Source organism: Copadichromis virginalis, linkage group LG10 (assembly GCF_057382275.1).
Source record: "Copadichromis virginalis isolate Kocher_CV1m ecotype Utaka linkage group LG10, C_Virginalis_male_GT1.1, whole genome shotgun sequence".
Lineage (NCBI taxonomy): Eukaryota > Metazoa > Chordata > Actinopteri > Cichliformes > Cichlidae > Copadichromis > Copadichromis virginalis.
In genome coordinates, this window is record NC_140627.1 from 29,976,139 (window position 1) to 30,000,704 (window position 24,566).

A 24,566-nucleotide genomic window follows, 5' to 3' on the forward strand; every position below is an offset into this window, starting at 1 on the left:
TTATTCTGTATGCTCGCATACATTTGTCATAAAGGAAAGAAGGGGGCTCAGTTCATTTGAGCAGTTGCCAGGAGGTGGGATTACTATATAAGACCACGACACATCTAAGGCCCTGACTGACAGCGAGACGAGGGGAAAACTAAATCGCTATCTTGTGTGGAGCAAATCACAACTAAGCAGTGCGAATGATCCCTACCAAAGTGCTTGCAGTCTATTCCAGCTATCTCTGGGTGAGAGGTAGACTATATATACCTTGGACAGATCAGCCTACTGCAAAGTTACAGGGCCACACTCACACCTACAACCCATTTAGGTTCACCAGTTAACCGAACGTGGACATCTCTGCACTGTGGGAGAAAGCCACAGCACCAGGAGGGACCTACACAATAGAGAGAAAATACCTAGAAAGCCTTTTCCTAAAATTGCCAGCAAACCTCTGGGTTAATGATATGCCTTTAATCCACTAAAAATAGAGCACAATTTAAAAACCATCTATAGTGCTCTATAAATTCACTGAATTGACTTATATTTCATTAAATGGGACGCATGTGCTCGGGGATGCGTTTGCATTCAAAGCCCCGAGGCTGTGAAACGACCTGCCCAAGGAAATCAGGTTGGATCCGTCAATACAGCAAAATTGTTCAAATCTTCTCTTAAAGCACACGCTTAGCTAATCCTGGTTTAATGTCAGTCATCTCATGTTAATGAAATTCTGCACGGTTTTTCCATCCCCCAGCAGCTGCATTACAATTATTGTGTCAGTAAACAAACTTTTTTTTTTTTTTTTTTTTTTTTAAATTCCTTTCGATACCCTACGCACACCGCACGTCCAAGCCGGGTGAAAGATGAAAGCTCAAGAAGAGCTGTGGATGATATTGCTAAGCTGCCGTTTGAAATCAAAGCTCCTAAATCAGAAAATTGATACCATGAAGATTTAAAATCTGGAGCGTCTCTAGAAGGAGTATGTCGGGACAGATGGTTAATCAAACAGTCAGAACTCCCGAAGAGATTTCCAGCGGAGCCATATACACTTTCAAATTATTTGGCTATTAGCATTTAGCAAATAATTAAACAAATTCACTCAGTGGTGATTGCGCGCGATGGCACAGCTGGCTTCAAACTGTTTGTTCTCTCTGCGTCTGGCTCAGTCCACGAACTGAATGTTGGTGCGACTGTTGTCAAACATGCGAGCGTCATCTGGGAATTCATAAATGGAGCAACACTTCCCTTTAATCCTCATTAAAAGCGTGGCAGCCGTGAGGAGTTCACTTGGTCATTTCACCCAGAATGCACATTATGCTTGAATAACAGGCGCGTGTCTGATATTTTTAACAAAATGGGGACTATTGTAGGACTATGAAAAATGACTTCCTCAAGCAGCACTGAACGTCATGCTGCAATTCTCCGGCAGTTTTGCTCTCACAGTTTGCACCTTGTTTGATTTCCCAGGGGGGCTGAGTGCTTGTTTCGGGAAACTGGGGCTCCCATCATTCATTCGGGATCATGCTGTCAGATATCTACACATCTAAACACAACAATATGGTGGACTTATGTGGTTGTAAGTATTTCCATCCCTTGCCTTTGCACAACAGCAAAGTGAAAGTAGAGTATTTTTCTTGTGGAGGAAGAAGTGCGATGTTTGAGTAAATATTTTATTCTGTCAAAGAGAAAATGCATTTTTATTTGATTACATGCAACATCTTTATTTAAATGTGGCAGGTTTTGTTTGACTTTTTGGTCTGAAGATTGAAAACTTCACCTTTTAGACATAAAATTGATTTTTAGTTCAAGTCCTCAGAAACTCCTGCAGTAAAGAAGCTTTTCCCCACAGTTCTCAACTAGATTAAGTGATTAAAAGACAAAAATCTGTGAGCATATTTTAATCGCAGTCACCTCACAGCAAGAAGGCCCTTGGTTACAATCTGCCTGTCAGCTGGGGGTTGGAGTTTGCATGTTCTCTGTAGTCCTGAGAGCTTGAAAAACAAAAAAATAGAAGGAAATCATCTGAGAAGAAGCTTCTTCAGCTCTAAAAACAAAAGTTAGAGAGTCCCAAGTATTTAACCTCCAAATTTAACCATTTGGAGATGGTCATTGGCCCTCTATTGGTCATGCGAGTCTGTGACCAACCCATTGGTGAACAGAGGTGGTGACTTAAACCAGCTATAAATCCCATTGCAGTCTTCGGTGCTTCAACCCCCCATTTAGACCTTGCCCGAGATTACCTCAACAGGATGGCGTTAACCCCCTTAACCTGCAGTGAGTTGAATGACACACACCTTTTTTCACACCTTGGCTCATGTGATGACTCACATGATCAATAGTGAGCTAAAAACCACCTCCAAAGAGAACAGACCCCCACTAACTCTGCACCTTTTGTTTTTAACTAAAGGTTAGAGGTAAAACATCTTCAAACTTATTTTTTTAAAGCTCTTAAGTTCACAATGACCTGGATTCAAGTCAATTCATTTTTATTTATATAATGCCGAATTACAATATCAGCTGCCTAAAGGGGCTTTATATTTTATATTGTAAGGTAAAGATCCTACAATGACTGACTGTTTGTCCCAGGTGGTCTGGTTTCGTCCCACAGTCCAAAGGCATCCTTGTTGGCTTAACTGGTGATTCTAAATTGGCCGTAGGTTATCTGTCACTCCGCGTTACCCCTTTGACTGACTGGGTGTACTCTGCCTTTCACCCAAATGACAGCTGGGATAGGCTCCAGCCCAACCATGACCCTAAATTGGATAAGGGGAAGACAACGGATGGATGGACATGCACCTTCCAACACAAAATGCGATTAGGTGGTGATACGTAGTTTAACCAGACCTTGTGATTACTGTTTTCATTTATATTTCTTAACCGTTTCAGCCAGTAAGAATAAATCTATACACACCACTGACAACTTCCAACATCTCCAACAGCGAGAGGTCAGGGATGAATAGACAGCTGACAGCGGCGCTTTGGCAGTAATTAATTACCAAGCCCCAGAAAGCACAGTGGGACGTTACCTCATACAGGATTCAAGGTGTGAATACACCATACCCATCAGGCTTTAACAGTCAGTGGGGGTCATTCATGATATCTCCTCTCCACCTATTCTCTGCCAAATTGAGACTGAAAACCCAGTTTGAAACAGCGAGCAACAGTGTAGGTATATGCTGAAGGTCTACATAGACTCACGGAAACCCACAGTAACATCATGAGTAACTTTAAGCTCCAATCTAGCTGGATATGTTATCCACTCTTATTCTGAAACCACACAAGGTACCAGAACAGTCCCCTAAAAATCAATAATCGCACTACTTGTAACCTCAAAACACAAAACGCACAGTTTGTCCTCCAAAATAATCAATGTCTTTGGTGTAGAGAGAGTAAAAAATGTTATCCCAAATGGCAGAAAAATAAGAAGAAGAAAAAAAATGGTGGAGGAGGACTGTGGCCTCCTCCTTGCAAAGATGAAGCATAGATCTGGACATGTCATTTTCTTGAATTGCGAACGGTGGTGTCAAAGAAGCATGGCGTAGAAACGTATGCCGTCCCCTTGGGCCAATCAGCACGTCTCGGAAAGGCATTCGTGTGCAACAGACAGAAAGCCAGATGAACGAACGGACAGACGACAGCGGGGCAGATAGGGTTCAGTTTCTCTGGGGATCAAAAGTGCAACAGTTTCATCTGTTTCAGAGCTGAGCCGCACTTATAAACTTCATATTTAGAGGACATGGCTTATATTACTAACATCGGTCTGTAGTAACCAAACTACACACCAAAAAAAAAAAAAAAAAACCCCAATGATAATAATAATAATAATAATAATAATAATAATACTGACACTGACACTCAAAAATCAAGTATAACGTCTGAAATAAATCATTTAAAAATCAATTGGAATCACAAGCCAGACTTTTCTGTCATTCAACAATTTAAAATATAATGCTGATAAACACAACCCTTTTTAAATCACCACAGAATGGATTTCCAGGAATGCTTCCTCTCACTCTTTGCAAAGTGATAATCAGGGGCGTCACTAAAGGGGGGCCTGACCCCCAATGAATGTCTATGGAGAGAGGAAGCTCTGTCACAAATTAGGCTCATAATAACCAACATTTCACATTTAAGTGGTTTAACTTTGATATTTACTTAATAAAAGGGTCACCTCTGAAATGTGATTGAGATATTTGATGAAAGTCAGATGAAGGACACTGGTAATTCAAACCTAATGATCATAGTGCGCAACAATGTAACAAGTGGCTACCTTTCTGAACAACTAGCTAGTGTGGCTAATATACCTTGTGTAGCTCAAAAACAGAAATTGTGACTTCCACGCTTCATTCTTCAGTACTTAACAGACTTTTGGATGCTTAATCTTTCTCACCATCTTTGCCCAAAAGGAAGGAGGCATAGGTCAACTATTTATAGAGTGGAACTCTTAATTAAATTAGAAAAATAAAATAATCTTGGCCAATGCATTCATCCAATTACCCACAGACTACGTAAAATGACGATGCCACATATTTGACAGACATCCCAAAAGGTTGATTCTGTTCATCTGGACGGAGGGTTTTAAGTGGGAGAAATGTTTCGTCACTCATCCCAGTTTCCCCAACCTTATAAACTGTATATTTGCACAATGACTGAAACCAGCACCACTGACAGAACAATGAGGTCAGTTCCTTGATCATTAATATGCAAATTGTCATGACCCCTGTGTGAGTCAACCTTTTGGGATTTACTTACCTGGATGGTTGAGCATGCATCAAGAGACTTTTTGACAGACAGCGTCTTAGTTCTTTGATTGGGATTGTTGATCACAAGCTGTATGCGGACCTGACCGCGCCACCCAGGGACACATGGTACTCTCTTCTCAGTCCCAAAGCAAAGCAAGTTTTTAAATTGTCTTTCTAGACACGAACAAAAAAAAAACCATGATCTTTTACTCTGCAATGCCTGAAACTAGCACTGGAAACCACAAGTGCAGTGGAGTTTGAGGAAATTGACCATCTTCATAGACTTGTTTTTTTCTCCTCCTCAGGAATTTTCCACCTGCTGGCCAGGAGAAAAAACTAAATAAATTAAAAAGATTATAGATGTGATGCCATATTCCTGAATAAGTCGGAGGTCGGTCTGAAATTTTTTGTGGAAGGCCCCCTCAACTCAGATTTGACATTATTTGAGTGAAGTTCTCACCAGTGATGATCATCAAAATGCAACACATAATCACAACGAAATCCAGCTTTGGCTAAACTTTCTAAACCATCACTGGATGGTGACTGACCCACGGTGCAGTGTCCTTGTGAAAAGCGCAGGAATTTGTGTTCCATCCGCATTAAAGAAGAAATAAATAAATAAAGGAAAAATAAAAACAGAAGATAAGGTTTTTGCTCTGGACAGCTGGGTTTAATGCCTAATTAGTGGAATGAACCCCCTAATCGGTCAGCAACATAACCCAGCAGTTTGGCAATCATCACAGCAATTCTGGAGGTGGATTGATTTCAGCATCTGGAGGCAGCTGCGGGGACAGCTGATTGGGTTAATAAGAAACACACTGATTATAATGAATGGGTCCTGTCTGTGAACCAGACGAGTGATGGTTTACTGGACTGCTTAGAAAAATAAAATAAGCCACCTTGGAGGGATTTTTTATGGATGAAATGGAAAGAATTGAAGCAACCACAGATCATGGTAATGCAGAAGTGTTTGATTTCATGAAGCTCTACTTTAACTCTGTACTATGATAAGAACATGATTAGTGAAATTAAGAGGGAGTCTAATTACCAGAAAATCTGTTAAACATAATAACCATATGATCTCTGTATAGGTTATCCTATAGTCCATAACTGGCTTATCCGATTACAAGGCATTTTACAAGTTAAGGTCATAAATTACACGGCTTCTCTAGCAAAGATGGTGTTGAAATTTAATTCTAAATTAATATGAGAAAAGCCGTAGCATGACACAAACACTTTCAGAAAGTGGAAAATGCCAGAACGTGGTTGGAATTAAAATAAACCCTCATGTCCGTGTGGCTCTTTTTTCTAGTCAAACACACAGTTTAAATAATTGCACAAGAAAGTGAAATGTTCATTCTGTTGCACTTAGACGTGCTATTAATGAACAAAGTTGGCAAGCACAGGACTTGAGGACCTGTAAATATATATCTGTTCCTTAAAAAGCTTTTATGTTCTACCTATAAAAGCTCCATATCCACCAGCCACTTCCTTAAGTACCCCGACCTGTTCAGCTGATCATGATGCAATAATCTAATCAAAAGAAAGAAATTCACTGCATTTACACATGCTCAAGGCATCCGAAGTTCAAACTGAGGTGGTGACTTAGAGACTTTGAATGTTAGTGTTGCTCCCACTCCATGGTACTGAAAATGTTATTGGAATATTTTAGTCTAGTACTGTGACAGCACTAAAGCATAGACCCATCCTGGCTTGTGGGGGGAGACCACAAAGAAAGCACATCCTATTCCAGTGGTCCCCGACTCCTGGGAGTAGTTTGGTATCGGTCCGTGAGAGTTGCGCCTCCGGTGTGAAATTTATGGTTTTCAGGGTTTTAAATCAGTTTTTATCGTTAACCGTTTCCCTGGGTCTTTTCCTGCGTATTATGAAAACAATCCTTTTTTGGTACTGGTTTTATTTTGTTGTATTTATCCTCGACACCTTAAAGGCCAGTCCGTGAAAATATTGTCGAACATAAACCGGTCTGTGGCACAAAAAGGTTGTCTATAAGAGTCACAGGAAAAAGGTAGTATCCAGGGCGTGGTATCATTTACTTCACTAAGCCTGGGTGCTTGGATTCATTCAGTACTTTTATAGGTAAACAGTAACCAAGACAAACTTTTAATTAAAAGACTATTCAGAGCCAGCCAACCATTTATATACTGGGCCAACATATTCTGTGTTCACAGGCAGGAGGCCAGTGTTGGCCTAACATGATAATGGTTGGCTATATAAGTAAAACAGCACAGACTTCTCAACCAGCCAGTACTGGCTCATCTTTGCCTCTCTGCTCAGCTAATGTTGTCAGTCTTTGTACCACCTGCCCAGGGAATGCAGATCAACCTTAACTTTCCAACTAATTACAGGATAGTAAGCAATTGCCTGTTTTTCTTCACAAATGAAGAAATAAATATGCAAATAAACACAGGCACAAGTAGATAAAATCATTACATGGCTTTAACTCTACATGCCTATAATGTTTTTTTTTCCTCCACATCAGTGTGATGCAAAGCAAAGCCTCGCTATGCAATAAAATGGATTTCAAGTATTTCAAAATTAGAGTAATGCAGTCTATGTAAAACTTTTAATTGTGTGCGCTGTTATCTGCCACTGATAGACTTGTGCATTTAGGCCAAACTCTCCTCCCTCACGTCCTCAGAGATCTCTATGACTAATTCATTATTCTAAGCCTCTTTAAGGTTGGCACTCAAAAGCTGTGTGATCACTGACAGCAGATACAAAGAATTTGGAACTTTATTATTCTTACTCCAATTTTCTCTGGATTTACCAATCAGTTTTCCCCCACTGTGAGAAAATTACACGTGCCTCACTGAGTAATTTAATGTGAAAAACAAACACTGGCACTCTTAAACGCTTACAGCTAATGCAGTGCTAAATTGAACCTTTTCAGCCTCCACCTTATCCAAGCACACACTGGGTTGGGAGTGTAGTGAGCTGACTCAACCTCATTCCAATCCTTTTTAGAAAATGATTTTTCTTCTTTTTAGTTTGCCAGAGTAATTTACCCTCATCACATTATATATTTGTGTGTGTTTTTCCCCCCACTTGTCTTTTTCTAATTAATTACAAACCAAACAGACCTCTGTGTTCTGATATTCAAAGGGGATATATCATTTCCCTGCCCCAGAGGCGCAAAACAAGTATTATTTGTGAGCTTGGTGGGGCTTTAATCAATGCCAATGACTCGGTGATTATTTGGACAGCAGCTGAGATTATAAGCTTCCTATTTTTGGAAGAAAAGAAAAAAAAAAAAAAAACCACACCCACACACACACACACACACACACACACACCCCCACTGGAGTTTCTTTTTTCCCCCAAAGACACTTCCGACTTCACCTGTATAAGTGTTCTTCATCCACGAGTTCACCCAAAGGACTGTTAACCGCTCAATAAAGTCTGTCAACAAGATGAATAAATATGCAGAGTTCAAGGCTAATTCAATCCTCTTATTTATATCACAGAAACTCACACCAATGTTTACCTCAGGCCATGATGTGTTTACTCTGAGTCCATACAACATCAGAGAGGATCCCCAAAGATCCAATGACTGAATGAAATTTATCATAGTGATGATTCTAGTAGTTCCCTCCCTAAATGTAAGGAAGAATAATAAGACAACGTTGTTTCCCGACATCAGGTCTGACCATATTTTAAATACCTCATAGTACCATATTCCAACAATAGAGCACGTCACTCTCAGACTGCAGGCTTCCCAGAGTTTCTAAAAGTACAACAGAAGCTGGATTTCTGTGCAACCAGCTCCCAGTTTGGGTTCAAGAGACAGACACCTCTACTTTTGAGATTAGGCTTAAAACTTTTCTTTTTTTTTTTATAAAGTTGGACAGGATCAGGTGACCCTGAACCAAGCCTTAGTTATGCAGCCATACCCTCAAACAGCAGAGGGACTTCCCATGATGCACTGAGGACTTCTCTTCTCACTCCCTGCGCACATTATTAACCTATGTCTATTCTCTGTCTTTACACATTTCGATTTGTCCCGTTTGTTATCCCTGGTCCCTCCATGCTATTCTTTGCCATCATCTCTTTTCCCCATGATAGATGGCTGCGCCTCACTGAGCCTGGTTTTTCAGGAATTCTCTGCCCGTAAGAAGGATCTTCTCCCTCACCCATGCAAAGTGCTTGCTCCTCGGGGGATTGTGGTTCTGTCTAATATTGTAGGCTCCTCGTGATTCAATAGAAAGTACTTTTAGATGGCATTTGTTGTGAACTGGTGCTATATAAATAGGATGATTGAGCCACACTAAGAGAACATCAAAATAAACATGAATGACACAGACCACCATGAAATAACTGAGCCTACTCATCCATCTCCAGTTTACCAGCTTAAACTGGTTTGGCACGGTGCTGACGTCGAATGACTCACTTGTTCTTGTGTTTAGAGTTTGAACTGATGTTTAAAATTCTTTAAAACCAAAAACTGCTGCTCTGTCTTTAAAAATGTATTAACCTTTACTTTTTGGACAGACTTTGCAGTCATGAGTGGGAGGAAGAGGGGGAGACGATCTATAGATTGCAATTTTATATAGCTTTATATATCTTATGAAACACTCAAAGCACTTTAGACTAGAGCCACATGCACTCACACATTAATACAAGGCTTGCACTTTAGTCTTGCATTAAACTGTGAGCCTTAACATTGGATGAACCAGCCTTGTGTTTCATTTCCTTCAAGCTGTGAATATGATACACAACATTTGTATAGCAATCACACAGAAAATTGTAAATACAGTCATTTGGCTTATTATATCATCTTAATCACTGTTGTCAGGAAAAACGTTTGTGTGATGCCACAATGGGTTATTTCGTTCCCTCAATAAAAAAAAAAAAAAGCTGCATCACTTGCAGATACATGAGAGAGAAAAGCCTCGCTGGCCTCCTCAGATTTCAGCTTCTCTTCTCAGCTAACCGTTGCGGCACAGGCTTTCATGCAGATAAATGTTAGACTTTAAAAAATGATCTGCAAGAAGATGAATCTTAAACAAACACATTGATGCCACCACAGAAGTTACTGTGCATTTGTGATGCAACACAAAAACACTAAGGATAAAATGTAACATCGCAATGTTTTGTTAACAGGCGCACAGCTGTTTTGAAGACTCTACACACAATTGCACACATGGTGCTCGCATGGCTCTCTTCCATTACAATATTCTGTAGATTGGCACAATATTTTTGCATATTCCTTAATTGCTATCTCTGCTAGCAAATTAACTGAAAGCAAAAATCAATTTCTCATTTTTGCCAAGTGCCCCCCCGAGACCTCTCTCCAATACCTCGCTTTGAGAAATAAAAGATTAAACTTGAGCTAATTGGACAGGTTCTTAATGCACATCATGAGAAGAAGAACGGGATAATGCTATGAGGGCTGCACAGCTTGTTCTGATGCATGTGCTCCTGATTCACATTGCTCAGTCAGTCAGGAGAACCATATGCATTTTGCATTGACATTGTCAACTTCATTTTAGTCAGGTCCATAGCCAAGTGGATATATATGATTCAAATTCACCAAAGTGGTTCCTGAAGCAGAATTTGTAAGCATGGAAGATGTAAAAAGTTGACAGGCAGAGGGGAGAATGGCATTACTAATTTAACATATCTGCTTAAGGACAGGTTTAAGTGCTACAAGTTATTTTTTTATTCATCAAAGACAGCAAGTGAGAAATGTTTACTAAAAATGTCTGATCAAAATTCGAGCCTTTGTGGGGAAAAGTTAACCTAACAGGAGTCCGGCAGAAAGCAAAAGCATGAAAGAGCTTGCAGCCTCTATTCTTTGTGTGGATTAAATCCCATTTTATAGGCTTATAGTGAAATTACTAAAATGTCTTTTGGACCTAATATAGCATACAGAGGCTATTACAACAGCCAGGGATTCCTTTTCTCTCACAGAGCCTATGTAACCTAATAAAAGAATTGATTGCTCTGGACATGGCTCAATATGGCGGTAGCTCCAAGGCAGGATAAAAAAAAAAAAAAAAAAAAAAAAAGATGTTTTCATAGATCACAGCAAACACGGTAAAAAACGAGTATGGTCCAACGTCAAGTCAGGCCAAAATCTTTAATTCAGTTAGAGCAGAATAACTGTGCCAATGTCATTTTGCAATCTTGCCAGCACCCAATTCTGTTCTGGCAGAGAAAAAAAAATGTATATAAATAAATCAGCTTAGAACTTATTTAAGACAGATCTATACGAGCATAGATGGGATTCAGTCTGTTTTCGTGAAATATGGAATCGGTATCGCTTCCAAAAATATCAACAGTGACTGAGCAAAGACTTCCTACCCTTGGGCGAGATTTTCTTCGGGAGTGGAAGACGCCGAGAAGGGTTTCTCTGCGAGTGCTTCAGTCTTTATGAGTCCTGCCATATTTAGATGGAGCTGAATGGGATTTCATGGGGTTCGCGGCTCAAAGTAGACGTCTCATTTCATCGACGTGAAGGGGAAAAAAATAAATAAATAAAAACTTATTGAGAGTGAGTGTGTAATGTGCATGAAAGTTAGGTGAATGATATACTTGTAACTGGAGGGTTAATTACTAATGAATTCCTCTAACTGTGGATGTGTCTTGTTGATAAGAGGCAGATACACACAAATAAAAAGAATACACTTTGTCACTGTTTAGTGTTGTTTTCTTTCTGGATTTGAATGCTTTGTGAATATCCAACTGTCACAAACCATAAAAAAAAAAAAAAAAAAAAAAAAAAAAAAAAAAAAAAGCAAAACAAACAACAAACAGAGGCCACTTTTTGTCTGGAGACTCGTACACAGCGTGATCACTGAAGTCAGGCAAATCCAGTGCTGTCAGTGTTATGGTGGCCTATTTTGTAAAGCATTTATTTTCCTCTGTTAAATCAATATGACTATGATTTGAACTACATTTTCAACATATCACCACACGCTAACCTCAAAAGTCCTTGACAGCAAATTGATTTTTCTCTGACTTACATATTGAACACAACTACATGCACAAAAGGCAACACAGAGGCGTAATCTTTTAATCATATTCATGACTTTTGACTCGTTTACATTACTTCGTTCCTAAATAAGACCGCGAGTTTAAAAGCAGAAAAATTCTCCAATTTTAATTGATGTAAATGCAACAGCTATATGAACTCTGAATGAAGCAGCTTGTTTATCCTAGGGCTGAAGCAGAGGAATGGCAGCACTTTGGCCATGATTTCTAATTTTGCTAAACTCAACCCCAGACTGTCTTTGGAAGTTAATTCAGAGAAATCGTCTTTACACAAATAAACTGCAACAAAACAGAAAGAAAAGGAGCCAGTACATCAGACAAAGGAGACGGGGGAGGGGGGGCTCCCTGTCAGGTTCAGGAGATGAACAACAGTATCTGACAGCTACAGCTGACATCCTGAGGCAGGTAATACATGCATCACAAAAAAAAAATAACAGAAACATCAATTTTGATTTAGTACAACTTTCACTGTCCACACACATGGATACATATCTCTGACAATGACGTGCGTGGAGCGAACCGAGCACGCCACCTCAATTATAAATAGGGAAAGTATAGTATTTGCAACACATTACATCATCTTAACCTTGTTATGCTATTTTGAAATGACGCAAGACGACCAGCGTGCAGCTAATCTATTCATGCAATTGCAGAAAACAATACTAGATCAGCTCGTGGTGCCAGAACTGTGGAGGAATAAGAGTAACTGCCCTCATGTGCTGAGCAATAAACTTGATGAATCCCGTCATGACGATATTTTTCTGTCTTTTTAAGAGAGGACGCTTCACATCCAGCCTGGTCGGGGTGTAGCTGCTACTACTGACAGATGAAATCAGTGCTGATAAAGCTGCGGTGCATAATATCAGATTATAAAACATTAAAACATGTTCAAGCCCAAGACATTTTTACATAACATACCTTTTTAGTTCATACTAAGCATTGATTTAACCATTTGGGAAATATATTCAGTTTTATGAATGAGCCAAATGCTGCAAAACTGACCAGGCAGAACGTGGAAATGGACAATAACCCAAAGCGCATCACAACAACAATCCAGGAGTCTCTCATGGCAAAGAAAAGGAATTCAAGTCAGTCAGTAGAGTGCATTTTTCAGTTACTGAATACAGAAAGACCCCAAACCAAGAAGCAACTGAAGGCGGCTGCAGGAAAGGCCTAGCAGTGCTTTTGAATGACGATCTAGGATTCAGGCGGTCACTGACTGCAAAGAATTTTCACCTAAATATTAAAAAGCAATCTTTTTATTTAAATTATGCTACTTTGTTCAATTACTTCAACCTCAGGAAAAGAAAACGGGAGACTATGTATAATTTGAAAAACAGTTTAATTACCAAACAGTTAATGCAATATTTTATTTAAACCCTTTGAATTAAACATGAGAGTTTGCACTTCAATCACAATTCGGTTGTTTGGTTTGAAATCCAGTGTGATGGAACACAGAAGCAAAACTACACAAGTGTCGCTGTCCATATAATTATGGACCCAAGGGTGCAGTATATTAATTGCCTAATCACTGTCACAGCAGTTTAATTTTAAGCATAACTAATGCTGCAGTGATGTTATTTTTAAAAAGGAAAAGTAGGCTAACTCAAATAAAAGTTGGTATGGTCATATTCAAACTTGAAATTAGTTCAGTCAACCTGAAATTAAAAAAAAAAAAAAAAATGCATCGCAGCAAAATTTGGCTTTTTGCTAATAAAAGTGACAGTTTAAGGATTCACTGTACTGTTTGCAGAACATGATGTCACTTTGACAACGTCTGCTTCTAAAGGAGAACACTGCCGCTACACGTCCTATGTATAATTACCAGTAAGAGACAAGAGAAGCTGTCTGTGGCTTGTATTTGCTCTGTCTTATAGGACATCATCTAACAAGACATTAGACAATTTTACCAACTTTCTCCAGAGAAATAATTGTCAAAGTCAAACAACGAGACCAATCTACAGGAACATATTTAAACACGCTTTTCCCTTCTGCCTTAATGACAACGAGAAACCAGGGTGAACTTAAGAACCCCAGTCAAGTCAGTGTGGATCAACTGCAGCAGGAAAAGCAATCCTACAGCTGAAAACAATATAGCGCAGAGAAAGAATTAAGTGTTGGCTGGTTGTAGAGGAGGAAGCTGAGGTTGGTTGCCAGACTGGAGCGTTCATCTCTGAGTCCTTTAGCAGATTTGTAGCACTGGGAAATCAGTGTGGGGAAGAGAGCAGATAGTGCAAGATGTGCTGAAAGCTGAAAATCTGGTCATACTTCTCCCGCTGCACTGACTGCACACAAATGGTTCACACCGAGTCCACGTAGACAAACTGCTGATATGCAAAGCAGGCCGCCAATACTCCTACACCGGATGTTTTTTGACTTTGTTTAACTATCTGCCATTTTAATGTGGCACAAGATACACATTTATGTCCAACGATGCTCGTAGAATATTACCCGTTATATCAATTGCCATTATTACCCGTTCATATTTACCCTTTTACATTCAATCCTACCTGCAAACTACCCAAGAGTTGTTACATATTTGGTACTTATCTGTGTGAGTACTCAAAGAAACAACAGAGCAGAGTCAGTCTCCCCTCTAATTTCAGGTGGATGAAAAATACTTTTGTCACACTTCAAGTCAGCCAGTGAGTTCAACTCAAATATCTTCACCCGTCTCTCCTCTGTTTGGTTTAGCTGCACGAGGGAGGAAGGACCTTTTTTCTGATTACATTTTTTCCCTCTGGTTTCTAGGGGAGCGCTGCTGGGATCTGAGAAAACTGAATCACTACAACAGTCTCCTACAGGCTAAGACACACCAGCAGTCAGGCGATCAGACCATCAAAATGATACTTTAGTGCAATTATTTAGACTAGTTTACCTCGAAATAGAACAGAGTTGGTCGATAACAATAATCGCCTGTTTGGGAAAACTGCACGCAGACGCAAAAGCGGTCAAAATTCAGCTCGTAAACTGTGATAATACAGTGCAATACTTTTGTGTCGGTTGTGCATCTCCATTCATTTAACGCTCACCAATACAGCACCATTAACTAAACCTAACACAAAGTAAGAAAAACAACAACAACAAAAAAACTCAGGGTTTCCGCTTGATAAGGTAATCTAGGGCAAACTAATTTGATGACTGCTGCCTTATAAGTGTGACTGATCATCAGTTTCCCAGTAAACAAAAGCTGGCAGCCTTATACGGAGAGCTATAAGGAGTGTGAGGTTGTACAATCCTGGCTGCAAGGCATCAAACACTCTGTACAACAGGGGGAGGTCTGACCCTCTCTTGTGAACATATGTCATGTGCCACATGTGGACATGATGCGACTTACCATTTCTGTATTCCATGTAGTCCTCTTAGAGAAATTAAAGGGGCCACTTTCAGTCTAACCTTTTCTTCATTCAGAAAGCTCATTCTCTTTCACCGTGTCAGGGGACACAACTTATTAAATGTGAGCTATATTGCCGTGTCAGGACGACCAGAATTAGAGGAAAATTATTATACCCCTGTAACACCACAGAAGGAGCATGTCACAGTGGGTGCCATCATATCTAGACAATAAAACCGGATAAAGGTGTTAAGTAAAGCCCAGCTGGTGGCAGGGCTAACGTCTTTCCCAGAGGGTGTCCAAGAAGTGGCTATTCCTTCTTAGCGGTGACAAGATCTATCGCTGTGCATCTCGATCCATTTCTGCAAGGAAATGTAAAAATCTAGGTGGTAACATTTTGCCAAGCGTGACTCACAATACCACGGGAAGCAAAGCAAGCCATTTTAAATCAAAGGCGCTGCAGAATCGTGGAGATGCGCACGAGGCGCCGTGCACGAGAACTCGTTTCAGACCAAACATATGTGATCGCCTAATGCAGAAGACTGATTGCTTCCCTGCTGAGTATAAAAAGAGCTGGAAGATGTTCATGTAAGTGCTCGTATCCCCAGCTGTCCTGCAGGGAAATATTAAATTGCTTGCGGTTACAAAGACACTGAGTAAATGTCATGGGTAAATTTTATGTGGCCTTTGTCTGGTGCAAAGTTTAGAATTTCTGGAAAAATAAAAGCACTGGAGTGCAACCTGATCTGTATCTACACGTGCACACAATACGACAGTGATCACCTGACACTGATGAATGAATAACTGCCTCGTGCGGTCCAATTATTCTATACGTCCTCGTTGGACTCGAATCATACATCAAGCCAAGCAGGTGGTGGATGATTTTTGACAGAAATTTCCCTTTAATTATTTTTTATTTTTTTCAAATTGAATCAAAAAGAAAACATCTTTCACACAGCAATGCTTAATAAAGAAAAAACAGATGGGCTGCATTTATGGATTGGAAAACAGTTAACGTTGTCTCACGATACAAACCATTTCAGACAGAAGGATTTTTTTGGACTCTGGATGTTGTGAGATTTAAGTAAGCGGGGGAAAGTTTTGTATCCAAATGTCTGCAAAGACATGCAAAAAAAATGTTCAAGGACAAACGACCATTGATACAGACTGTTTATAAAGGCTGGATGTACTTAGCACGTCATCAATCATTGTTCTCAAGCATGAGAGGTGGATTTGACGAAGAAACTTAGGACGCTGGGTGCTCATCCAACAGTGCCTTGGTAATCGCAAAGTAGTCGCACCCTAAAGCATACCCAGATGTTACAAAACAGAGGTCAGGCTGTAATAACTAAGACTTGGGCCATAGGCCATAAACTCATTAGGAAAGTGCTTACTGAGGTTAGAGATCAAGTGAGCAGTAGGGTCGCTTTCTCAAGGCTCCGACATGGTCTGTCAATGGTCCTACGCGCAGCTCTCCAGTGTTGCAGCTGTTTACCGTCACCGGGGGGCAGTGTCCCAAACAATCAGTCTAGGCTACTCTTGCTTGTGCTGCTGTTGGTCCATCAACCAATTGTGGAGAGAGGTCATGATTAGGGGTATTGTTTAGGTTTTATCCGATACCAGTACCAAACCGGTACTTTTGAAACGGTGCCGGTGCTTAAACGGTGCTCAAACTGGTGCTTAAAGAATGAAGAACACAAACTTTGTCCAAAAACCTCTCATGTTTAGCTGTTTCCCCACTTTTTCTTTGGTCATTTTAGCTTTTTTGGCCAGGGTGAAGGGAGTATCTGCCATCAAACAAGAAGACAGCTGCATGTAACTACGACGGTGTTTGCTAGTTCACCTTACGTGCGTTAATTTAATAACGTGGTTAGCCTACTCAACGTAAATTACACACGAACATTAAGCTACTCACGCAGAGAAGAACAGCTGCTGCTGCCATCATCATCCTCATCATTTCTGCTACACTGGCAGGGCTAGGGGCCAGGACTCTCCTCTTCGGGTTCTTGGGGGATGTTGCTAACTCCGGGACCGATAACAGGCACCACACCCGTAGTAGATGTGCTCGGTGTGAGGTCTCGCAGCAAGCTATCAAATACGGTGCATGTCTCTGCTTTTTAAAAAAAAAAAAAAAAAAAAAAAAAAACCCGCTATGCGTCGCCAGGTGTTTCATCAGATTCGAGGTGTTACCTCCTTTGCACAGTATCACCTTAAAGCACTTGTTGCAGTACAGCCAGGCTTTTACTGGTTACTACCGTTTATGTCAGAACCGATGCCAAAGAGTTATGAAAACAAAAAAGGGGGGCTGGTTTAGATAGATCGATAGATCGATAGATAAAAAAGGGGTTGCATACCCCTTTTACATGAGCAATTACCTGGACACAAATATGTTATCATAAACCATGTTTTATATGTGCAGTGTGTATATGATGCATGTATGCTAGTCACTGTCAGAAAACTTGGCTTTTTGCAGATAGAAAATGGACTCGAGGGAAACCTGAACACAAAAAAAATAAATAAATGAAATTGAGGAATTTACCCTTAGCAAAAGAAACAAGTACATTCACCAGATTCAACCATTTAAAAGTTCAAAGAAGGTCTGACAAAATGGGTTACTGTATAGCATACAAATACTCTACTTTTTTCCCCTGCAGGAAGTGCCCACAAACCCTGAAGCCCTTGGTAAAGGTCTTGCACATCCCACTACATCTGGGAGAGCCAGTCCTTCATAAAAGGTCCATTTCACTGCTGATAGAGGACAACGTCCTTAGAATTCACAACAGCCACTGCACACTCCACAACGCCTCAGAAACAAGAGCTTGGAAAACACAGCTCAGAAAATTGAAGGGATTCAAGCATAGCTGGGTTTCGAAGATTTTGTTTGCTTTTTGTTTTTTAATCCATTTACAATTCAGAGAAATCTAGTTTTGGCTTGTTCCAACAATTAAATGCAGAAAAATCCATTTTAACTGAATGACATGCCCACCTGCAAAAACCTGCGACGTAATTATGGAACGAGACTGCAAGTAAACCAAAGAGCCGTCTTTCCAGTAACAGCTTCTCTTATTGTTCGTTGCCCTGCTGTTCCGAGTGCACAGATTGGTTTTAGCCTCAAGCCCAACTGTCACTGAAATGAAAAAAGTATTAAACTGTGCCATGCTCCACATGGATTTACCATTACCATCATCTAATGCTGACGGCAAACGCCATTAAAAATAATAATAATAATAATAATAATAATAATAATAATAATAATAATAATATATAAACCATATGCTTTATGGTGTAAAAAGTGACAGGTACACAAACAATTCAACATCACCTTGATGGGAGCAAAAGCAGAATAATTAAACAGCGCCGCTGACTCATTTGCAGTCACAGAGTGTTAATGGCTATGGATATGCACCTCCTGCATGTATGTCTGCGTTTTTCCACACAAAAGGATGGAAAACAGGAAACCTCTTCAAACACAGCAACAGAGCAAAAAAAAAAAAAAAAAAGCCTTCATTTCAACACATGTAAATCAATTAGGCTGGAACATGAGAGCTGGTGTGTCACACTGCCGCTTTGTCTGCTCTCTGTCCAGTGTCTACTCTCAGAGATAGGCTGGTGCTGGGAACGCTGCCAGCTACATCCAAACTATGACTGGGCAAACAGTGCTCCCACATCCACGCTATGCTGCTGACTGCAGACGTAGCCCCGAGTAATCAGTGGCACGTTTAATGTAACAGCTAGTCACCATCTATTCTACCCACTTATCAGAGTTCACCACAGTCTTTTTGGATTTCATCCAGAAAGCTGTTCAGCCCAGGTGGTAAGACATCCAGGTCTCACGATCAATTAACATAGTAGATAACTGCCTAAACACCAGCTAAATGTATAACACACTGCCACAGCTTTGTTTCAGTGAAGGAAGAAGTCAATTCAAGGATCAATAGAAACATTTGCTCAACATTGCTTTTTAGATTTCAAAAATTAAACAGTTAAGAAAATAATCAGCAGTTGCCTCCAAAGAAACTGTATAAATGTTTCCCCTGATTTACTGCTATGTTAGAAATATGTTTTTTCTGTATGTGGGTGGAGTTCCATATTATATCAGTTAAATGTGTTAAGTATCAAACTTTTTTTTTTTTTTTTTTTTTTAACTAACAAATCTTAAACCTGTATGTAGCATCCTGGAAGTTTCTTCCTGTTAAAAGGGAGTTTTTCCTTCCCACTGTCACCACAGTGCTTGCTCATAGGGAGTCATATGATTGTTGGGTTTTATCTCAGTATGTGTTATTGTAGTACTTTTGCTTAGTTGTGTTATGGTTGCGTATAGTTTCCGCTCTTCTCCATGTGCAAAGCCTCTCCCTGCACACCAAGCCAAATTTTACTTTCTTCCATAAAAGATCATTTTACTTTTTGCAATTTACCAAAAGAAGCCTCCTGACTTTACTGGAAGTGCAATAAGAGCTTCACAATTGCTAATCTGTCTACAATGACAGGATAACGACTCTTTCAGATCAGACTTAAAAGACAGAAGCTGACAGCTAAAAGCACTGACATTGTCATCCTCACATCCCCATAGCCCACCCACTAATAAAAAAAAGAAGTCAATCTTGGAGAAACAATGCCTACAAAAGCACTTCAAACACCACCCTGCCCTAGATTAGACCTCAATTCTGATGCCCTATTATTTCACCGGAGCATACCATTTCACAAGAAGTAGCCAGAAAACTTTTTTTGAACAGCTCTTATCAGTGAACATGCCTAGCTCAAGTGTCCTTGAAAAACCTTAATCCCTATCAGCTCTGGGAATGCTGCTCAGCACATGACCTCTGACCTTCCTGAGGAGGGGGTACGGTGAAGGAAAACAACTGAACAATTACAACGGCATCTCAAAACGAAAGAAGGAAAAAGTATCCTAGTGCATCAACTCCAAAGGGGGAAAATAATCTTTAGCGTGTTTACAACATTGTGTGCCAGCCAATATATATGAAAATACAAATTCAAGGTGAGAAGAATGAGAAATAATAGATTCATTACAGCACTATCATGGACCTTAAAGTCCATGATATTGCTTTTTCACACCTGGGGATTTGCCTGCTTAGCTCTTCATCCAGCAGGTCTATTGCATTTCTCTTGAGGTATTCTTACAAAATTGTTTATTTAGCATGAGAGTGACAAGGAGGGAGAGGTTTAAAGTGCCGGGATGAGCGCAGGAGGAAGGCTTCCGTGTACAAGTGTGAGAGCGACTTGACGTCTCCGAGGCCAAGAGACTCTGAAACCATCCTTAGGGGGCAGCCGTCCACGCGCCAAATCTGTCCCTGCACTTGCTTTCAACAGCAGTGCCTTTATTGTTCAGGAAGGTGAGCACCCTCCCCACCCCTGCACTAAGCAACGCTGACCACAGGCGTTAGTGGGATTTGTGTAGGCACGCTATTGCAGCATGCAGCACGCTGGCTTTACAGCCTTGGTGAAGCCATCAAGGAGAGTATATGCTTTAGTGCACACGTAGGCGTTTCTTTTGTGTGGTAATGAAACTGAGGCAAGACTTGGTGAAAATGAGTAGGAGAGGGGAGATACTGTGCAAGATGTCTGAAAGGAAGCAAGAGGTGGTTACACACTGAACATGGAAGGAAAACTGCACTCCGTCTCCATTCGGCTTACTGGGGTGAAGCACAGAAGAGTCCTAATCTGGGTCTAAATATAAGCACCTTTTAAATGTGCCTGCAAATGAATAAACAGAAACTGCGCTGCAAGTTGCTCGTCCTGGGGTTGCCTCCCAGCAACACACTTAATCCACGCATTGCAATGTCACACTTTGCTTACTGCTGGAAACAGTCCTGCACCCCTGCTGCTGCTGCTGCATCAGTAAAAAAATAAATAAAGAGTTGGATATTAAAGGAGGATTAGTGTTTTGGAGTCCAACTAGATCACTGGGACATGTCAGGAAATCATCTTTGAGGATGCTTGATTTAGATTTCATCAGCACATGTAGAACACACTGTATGTGTATCTGCTGTGTAACACACCATGACTTCGTTCACAAGCAGCAGATGAAATCAGTTCTCCAATATGTTGCGAGTCCTCGAGCATAAGCAACTCTAACCTGATGTGGAGTGGGTATTTTAGCCTTTTTCTCAGCTCTCTATAGCATTTGAAGTGTGGCTTTTTTCATGCTTTTGTGACTGTGATGATCATGAGAGTTAATTACATCCGCAGTGCTTTTTTATTCCAATTGAAGTATCTGGTTTGATGGTGTGCCTGCCATTCTCCTCTGGGGAAAAAAAAAGAGTTACCTAAGAGGGGAAAACAGACCAGGAGTGAAGCCACTGTTGAATTTCTTCAGAAATGTGTAACAGGAGTATGATTGTTTGTTTGTGTGTGTGTGTGTGTGTGTGTGTGTGTGTGTGTGTGTGTGTGTGTGTGTGTGTGTGTGTGTGTGTGTGTGTGTGTGTGTGTGTGTGTGGGGTCAGTCATTAAAAAAAAAATAAAAATAAAATAATAATAATAATAATAATAATAATAATAATAATCAAGACCAACTGCCTCTGCGGTGCATGTTTCAGAAATTTAGGGCCATTGCTTTCTATGCAACGTGAATATGATCCTGGAACCCTGTTGGCGGGTGTGTGTTTTGAATGGGGGGCAGGAGAGGAGGGGAGGGGGAAGGAGGTAGAAGGGGTACTCACCACATGAAAGCGCCGCCACACAGATGAAGAGAGTCCGTCTGAAATCCCGTACACCTGACATGGTAGAAATCCCTGCAGGAGGATGTTAAATCCCAGCTGTTGCAGTAGCCGATTGAGGGTAAATAAACCTCTCTGCAGGTGTTAGCCTCCACACGACGCTGTTGCAGTTCTTCGAGGGTCTTAAGTTGGATAATGCGCAATAGACAGAAATGCAACTGCACGAGTGTCTGAGCGGCAGGGAGTCCGATGTAAATTGGAGGTCTTCAGAAGCAGAAATGTTACTGGCCAGTCTTCTCAGAGTCTTTGCGAGCAGCGAACCTAGGGCACGGCAAAACCGCGTCTTCTCCAGGCAACGCAGAGCGTTTCCCCCACATCAGAGAGCAAAAAGTTCCAACTATCCTGATCCAACCCGGGCAGCAGGGAGGGAAAAAACAGTGTTCCATAAACGGACACGAGTCCTTGCGCGACACTCGATAAATGGCCCCCCACAAAAAAATATTATAAATCAATGGACATCAGTGGAGAGGTTACGCGCGCCCTGGCTGGAACCACGGGGATGCTGCACGCGTTCTCCAAAAAGGATCAGACTTGTCTGAGCAACAAACGGCAGGGAAAGAGCAGCAGAGTGTCCCTGTGAGGTTAGTCATTCTCCAATTAAAAATTCAAACATGAAATTCCTTGCGCAAATCATGGAAACAGTGTAGAGAGGGGAGGAAAACAACAAAAAAAGAGGCATCCGACGGATCCGCACCGTTCTGGCTCAGCTGACACCGACTTCTTCTGCTTTTATTCAGCGTCCACAGCCGAGAGAAAAAGGTGGGAATGTATTCTGAGCCGTGGAAGGTGAAATTACAGCTCTAATCAAGCCGAAAAGGTCCGAGTTGGCCGCAAAGACCCGCTTTCCACCCTCCCCTCCCGCTCCAGCTCCCTCACGTTTCCAGTAGTTCACCTACCGCAGCGCGATGCGACGGGAATCATCACGCGTCCGCTGATTAAAAAAACAACAACAAACAAGGGCACAAATATCCAGAAAGCTGACACTTTTTAAAAATCGAGTTACTTTGTGATGTTAAGACCGAGAGCCTGAGCGGAGCATCGTCGGTGCCGCTTACCGGGAGTCTGAAACAGAGCCAAGTCCGAAGAAGTCTCCAGTTTGGTGTGTAATTTGTCACCCGGCTTGAGCGCACCTTTCTCAGGTGTTCCTCCCGCAGAAGCAGCTGCTGTGCCCGCTGTCCTGCCCTCAGCAGCCCCGCTCTGGGATTTTAAGTCCGCTCCAAACTAAACGTGCTCACCTTAAAATGTCCAGAGTCGCAGCTCCCGGTCATCAAGCTCACTGTGGGGTAGAAGACGTGTCCGGAAGTTCCTTTCAAAATAAAATAAATTAGCCTACGTTTAATTGTTATTTTAAGCGATCTGCTAAATTGAGTCTTATTACTCATTTCCAGTGGCTTGATAAAAAAATGCACCGAATATGACCAGCTTTGACAATACAGTGATGACATCATTTAACCCTTAAAAACGTCACACCCCTTTTTTAATGACGCTGAACGAAAGAGTTCATACCGAAATGAAACCGGTGCCACTCCTCACCTGACCTAAGAGCAGCTAAATGGGTCACAATTAAACCCAGTTTCAAACGGAATTAAATGGAAACGCGTATTTTGGGGCTTTTGATACACGCGTGTTTTCCAGGTCGACCCGTGGGCTTTAGTTTAGTCTCAGCGTTCAGTTAGTCGCTTGGCTTTTATCTTAAAACGCCACACCGAACACTTCCGGTATGGGCCACGTTAGACATAGTGAACTTGACTTTGTTCAAATCTAGTATCGCAGACGAAAATTAATCACGTGAGTGTCTCCACACTCCTCCTCTTCATCCGAAGGGGAAAGTATCCTCCCGAAGAAAGAGCCGTCCTCACTCCTGCCTAGTCATGGCCTCACTTTGTGCTTTTGTTTCTGCGTGGATTCTGCTTCACCCCCTGCAGGTTTACGTCACGGTAGATTTCTGTGCTAAGGACTGCGTGACCTTTTATTTGATTTTAATGTCATATTTTTGGAGCCTTCTCACAGCTAAAACGCTGACACCAGACACACAGGTGCACCCAATAACAATGAACTCATTCACAGTTTAATTTATCAGGTACACACAGTATCTTTAAGTGGGATTCCCACCTATGACCCTTGTCACAGTGCGTGGTTTGCAGTGGAAGGTTCTGTTGCATCAAGTAGAAATTCTGCCACTACGCAATTGAATCACACTTTTGCAGAAAACAGACTGAATTTGTTCAACTTCATGAGGTTGTTCATTTGCATGCATGGCAAGCTGCAAACACATTAATACTGACCGATTGTCTTTACTCCAAAATCTGAGATAATATAACAGAATCTCCTCTAACAGAGGCTAAAACACTTTAAAACTTATGTCTAGGCAGGAGGTGTCAAACAAATTGGTCAGAACCAGTCTGCTAAAGGCTGCAGTCTGGCCATTTGGATGGTTATGCAAAGTGTTAAAAAAAAACTTGAAGATAATCAGGGAATCACTTGTTGGACTTTTGTTTTTGCTGTATTTTCCATCAGAGTGGATAATAGGAGCAGTTCTCCCACCGTCCATCCATTTTCTTAAGGCTCAGACAACTACACGCTCTCCCATCAGCACCTACAGCCAATTTAAAGCCAGCAGTTAACTGAGCATGTTTGTCTTTGGAATGTGGGAGGAAGCCAGAGTAACTGGAGGAAACTCACACAAGCACAGGAAGATGTCCACATAGAAAGGCTGTAACTGCTGCATCGCCCCGAGTGGCTGTCAAAATAGTTCATTTA

General features: G+C 41.1%; 1 protein-coding gene across 1 annotated transcript in view; it reads right to left on the minus strand.

Moving 5' to 3' along the window:
• The window catches only part of tmem132e (transmembrane protein 132E), a 449,450-nt gene extending 426,423 nt beyond the window's left edge, over positions 1–23,027 (minus strand). The window contains exon 1 of the mRNA XM_085470994.1: positions 21,750–23,027. Coding sequence (XP_085327120.1) covers positions 21,750–21,810 — 61 coding nt within the window. The 5' untranslated portion in view covers positions 21,811–23,027. The remainder of the gene's footprint in view (positions 1–21,749) is intronic.
• Positions 23,028–24,566: the final 1,539 nt, after the last annotated feature.